This window comes from Saccopteryx leptura, chromosome X (genome assembly GCF_036850995.1).
Source record: "Saccopteryx leptura isolate mSacLep1 chromosome X, mSacLep1_pri_phased_curated, whole genome shotgun sequence".
In the NCBI taxonomy this organism is placed as follows: domain Eukaryota; kingdom Metazoa; phylum Chordata; class Mammalia; order Chiroptera; family Emballonuridae; genus Saccopteryx; species Saccopteryx leptura.
This window is the reverse complement of record NC_089516.1, coordinates 81,867,926-81,872,946: the sequence shown is the minus strand read 5'-3', so window position 1 is coordinate 81,872,946 and position 5,021 is coordinate 81,867,926. Positions and strand designations below refer to the sequence as shown.

General features: G+C 49.1%; 1 protein-coding gene across 1 annotated transcript; it reads left to right on the top strand.

Moving 5' to 3' along the window:
- The first annotated feature begins 1,037 nt into the window (after window positions 1-1,037).
- Window positions 1,038-2,162, top strand: LOC136386393 (protein ARMCX6-like). Its single transcript, XM_066357830.1, has one exon. The coding sequence runs from the start codon at window positions 1,038-1,040 to the stop codon at window positions 1,593-1,595; it is 558 nt and encodes a 185-aa protein (XP_066213927.1). The 3' UTR covers window positions 1,596-2,162.
- The last annotated feature ends 2,859 nt before the right edge of the window (window positions 2,163-5,021 follow it).

Genomic DNA, 5,021 nt, shown 5'->3' with positions numbered 1-5,021 from the left:
AACTGCAATGTTTATGGAGCAGAAATGAGGCGTAGAACGGAAAAATAGGAATTTGAGGAGAGAGCTATAGTTCGAGGGAATAGGTAGGGGCAGGGGAATAGAAAAGAAGGCATTTGTGCGGGAGGAGAAGGATGGTGACAGTGGCTGGGGGGCATAGTGGAAAGTGTGCCTAAAATGAATGGGAGATATTTGAAAGCTAGATTTCTCACTCTGGAGAGAGAGAACACTTACATACATCTGCCAATCTCTAGTCTGTCTTGTCTGTCTACCAGTAGACATAGATCTAGGCAAAGAAGGAAGAAAATTGCTCCATACAGTGTGATATTCTGGACAAATGTCTTAGTCTGAATACAAAATCTAAAAAGAAATCATTTCTCTCTCTCTCAACCTTTGTTTTCTCTTTTCACTTCGGTGCATGGAAAATGAAATGTGGTACCTCTGAGGAAAAAAAAAATGAGAACAAGCTTAAGAGAGTTAAAATCCAGAGTAGAAACATTTGAAAACTAACAGCCTAAATGGAAAAAGAGAGATAGTAATATCCTTGTAACATGAGTTTTGATATGCATATCTGTGGGTTCCAAGTTAAGAGATCTATATGTTTCCATTGCCCCTAGTACCATGATGTTAGATAGAAGTTTAGTGTAATTTGTGTCCAGGAAGAAAAGGTAAAAAAACTTCCTTCCTAGAACATCAGAATTAGATGGCTTATTCATGAGTGGGAATATTCTGTAACTTGTCACAGATGTAGGATATGCTGAAATTAGTTATTTAGTAAAAATATGTCTGGAGATCAGAGCTAGAAGTTGCTAGTGTAACACATGATAATCAGGGGAGGGGGCAATTACTGTAAGGAAGAACATAAGAATAGAGGGTTTTAGATAGGAGTGAAGACAGCTAAGGGCTTTGGACTTCAGTCAAAGATACGGGAATAGCCCACTCCTGAAAGTGAAGCTGAAATAACCTGGGAGCAGTAAAACCCAAGGCCTCCCCAAAACGATATATTTCCAACAAAGAAAAATCACTATTTGCCAATGAAAATGGTGACTTGTGATGCTAAACATAATACAAATGTCACTTATATTCCTGGCCTTCCCCAGGGAACTTTCATTCAGGGGAAAAGGTTTGCTCAGCCCGAAGATGCTGGCTTTTCACTTAGCCACAATATCAATAGTCATTTGGCCAGCCTCTCCATTGTTGGAAACACGATCCCCATTTCTGACCCCACTGTTAAGGGAGCTTTATGTGCCCCGGATAACGTGCATGCCAGTGTGGCAAATCGGGGCCAGATTAAGATGTACCCCAATCAAATGTGTCAGGAAACTGTGTCACATTGCTGCAACTCATTTCTGCAGCAGGCCGGATTAAATTTGTTAATAAGCATGACAGTTATTAATAACATGCTTGCCAAGTCCGTTTCAGACCTGAGGTTTCCTTTGATATCAGAGGGAAGTGGATGTGCAGAGGTTCAGGTTTTGAAACCATTGATGGGTTTCTCTGAAAAGCCAGTCTTGGCAGGGGAACTGCTGCTCTCATTCACGTCCCTCTTTATCAACAATGGAAACGAACAGGTTCTCCTGGACACCCCTGCATCTTAAATGGCCATCACAAAGAGAACGGGACTGAATCTACGCAAAGCCCATTTGATGAACACACACTTGTGTTCTCATTCAAAGACTCTGCAGTGGGTGCTATCGAAGATCCAGCCTTAGCCAAGAACCACATCATGGGGTGAAAGTTACACTTGTTAAATTGAAGACCACACTCTTATTGGCTGGGCCAGGGTTCCCACAGAGCTTTGAGTAACTTCTTGGTGTTGCAGCCTACAGGCGATGTGTATTGTAAATGACTCCCCTATTCCTGTGGTAAAGGGCTCTTTCAGCTGCCAGCTGTGAATAAAGCATCATGAGGGATGCTTGCCTGTGGTGGTCGCCCTGTCTAAGCCGGACTGTTCTGTGGATACCAGACGCTTAACGGAGCTTGTGCTGAAAAGGCATTTGTTGCTGCATAAGTTGAATTCTTTTTTGTTCACTTTTTCTTCTACACCAGCTGATGGATGGTGAAGCTCTTCATCAGAAGAGTGCACTCCCTTTCTCTGTGCTGCACTGACTTAACCTCATCCACCCAAGTCCACATTTGTATGTTTCATCAATAAACTTGTGTGCTTTCACTGACAAAAATGACACATGGTGGTTGTCCTTGAGTTGACAGTCTGCATGCAGACCAAGACAAAACTACAGGATAAATGCTAACTCAGTGGGCTGGGCAGGGGAGGGAGGGAGGCATTTACTCTGGCAAATGCTCACTTATCAGTGCTCACAGGAGGCAGGGGTAGAGGTGGGCTACAGTGTTCAGGATGAACCTCAGCAAGGGGTTGGGGCTGGGAGCAGGGGACTTGGTGGAACTAGGATAAAATGTTGGAAGGGCTAAAAGAGACAATGCCCGTGAAGCAGACAGCACAGTGCCTGTCATGCGGAGCAAGAAATCCCTCAGTGATGGCGTCTTTCCTTGACTACTGGCTTGGAGAGGAATGTCAGTATCCTTGCATCTGTCTACACATCCTTGGGGGCCACTGGGAAACACATCCCTGCACACTTAATGGACAGTTGTGGCAATAACGGTTTCCACTTGCTGAGGGCCTACTTTGCGTGTTTCTCTGTCTTCTGGAAAGCAGTTGTTAAACCTACTTCCAGGCCCTCTCCCTTCCTTGGGATCCCGTGACCAAATCCTTGACAGAGTGAGAAGGGTTGGTCACTGCTTCTCTTGGTGGAACTACCTTTCTGCACCATGCCTGGTACATTCAGTGGGATCCAGGACGAGGAGAATGGAGTTCTCCACAAACCTCCCCTGGGGGTTGTAGGGCAGATGCTGAGGGTGCTTGGAATGGCTGTGGCTGCTCCACTGATCGGGACACACTTCCTCCCCTCCACTCACGTTCCAGACACCCTTTGGAGGAAAGGGAGAGCCCAGCCCTACCCTTGAACCGCTCCAAGAAAAGGAGCAACTCACTTCCAGGCCTGTGAGAACAAGCCTTAGATCCTGCGTCACCAAAGCCAGGTTCCCTGCATGTTTTGCATACGTCAAACAGCGGTCCTGTTCCTCAGAGCTCTGGCCAGCTCAACGAACAAGAAGCTTCCTTTGCACAACACTGCTTCTGTGCCCGGGGCATGCACTCTCCTGCTCTCCTGGGACGCAGCTCTGGGCCACTGGGCCCCAGGCATGAGTGTCCTCCAAGTGCTCGACCCCCTGACTATTCTCTGCCATAGAGAGCATAGTTTAATTTTAGTTTCTTTCCTTTCTTCCAGAGCTTGGGTTGCCGTGGGCTACAACTCTCTGGCTTGTACCCATTGCCCTATGCTTCATGCTGTCTGGTGGGCACTGGTGCCTGCCAGGTCCCTGGGCCATCTCGGATCCTCCTGCAAAGAATGGGGATGCTGGCCCTGGCCGGTTGGCTCAGTGGTGGAGCGTCGGCCTGGCGTGCAGGAGTCCCGGGTTTGATTCCCGGCCCGGGCACACAAGAGAAACGCCCGTCTCCTTCTTCACCCCTTCCCCTCTCCTTCCTCTCTGTCTCTCTCTTCCCCTCCCACAGCCAAGGCTCCATTGGAGCAAAGTTTGCCTGGGCGCTGAGGATGGCTCCATGGCCTCTGCCTCAGGCGCTAGAATGGCTCTGGTTGCAACAGAGCAACGCCCCAGATAGGCAGAGCATCGCCCCTTGGTGGGCATGCCAGGTGGATCCGGCCGGGCACATACGGGAGTCTGTCTGACTGCCTCCCTCTTTCCAACTTCAGAAAAATACAAAAAATAAAAAGATATAATTTATTTTTTTAAAAAAAGAGTGGGGATGCTACTCTTTCCCAGGTCTGGCACCTTGGACAGCTGGCACATGACTTGAGGTTTCAGCGATACCATGCCCCCAACAAGGATCATCCTCCTGGGGCTTTTTTGCTGGCTCTGAGACCCTGCCTTATTTCCTAAGAGCTGCTGATGTGACCACCTTTTTCTCCCAAGCAAGGCAAGCCTCAGGTGGGCTGGGCAACCTGTTTTCCATGTGGGACTGCCCTGCAGACAGCTCCCGCATCCACTTGTCCCGGTGCTGTCCGCTTGGCCCATGCTGTCTTCAGTGACACCTTACTACCCAGCCTCTTTCATGTCAGCACAAAGACAGGGTTTTCTCCTTCCTCCTGCCTCAGGGTCCCAAATTAATACGTGCCTCCCTATTCCTCTGCACTCTGTCAAATCCCCCTTTGTGTTCTGCCTCGAGCAGTCGTTCCCCATCTCTGAGACAGGCACTTGGTGCTTGTAGGCCACAACTAACTCTCAAAGCAGGGAGGGCCTCAGCGCCTGTCTGCACTGACCTGGCTCCATGCTGTGGTGCTGGCCCAAGTCAAGAGCCTCCTCTCCATTTTCTGGCACTGTCCTAAAAGAAGAATCTCCCTGTGTGTGGAAGCGCAGGCCTCTGGTCTACCCTTCATCCCTTGGTGGGATGCTGTGCCGGGGCAGGAACCGGGCAGGAACCCAGTTCCCAGTGGATTCTGCCTGGCGACATGGAGGGCAGTCGGGAGCATGTGTGCCAGTCCGGGTCCGATTAAGATATTCAGAGGGGATGAGCACTGAAAGAAAGACGATGGTGCTGCCTCTCATACTGAATCCAAAATGAAACAGCAAGAGACCTCCAAGCACAGAATGGGCCTACCTGCTTGCCTGCTGCAACTAACAGAGATCCTTTCTGGGTTTCCCAATGGTGAACACTTGACATGATCACCAAAGCTTGAGCTTGTCACACTCTGTGGGGAAGTGGCTTGTCCCCATGGGGCTGCCCCAGCCTCAGCTGTCTCTTGTGTACATTTGGAGCTTCTGCCACAGACTGCCTTTTAATCGCAGAAAGGGCCTTGTTGTTCTTATCCATCTGTTATTATGTCTACATTTGCTGCCTGTAGATAACTCATTAATTCCCAGTGCCCTCCCCAGCCTGCAGCCTCTCCTGGAGATTCTGGGTTTTACACCACCCCCCCGCCCACCGCCTT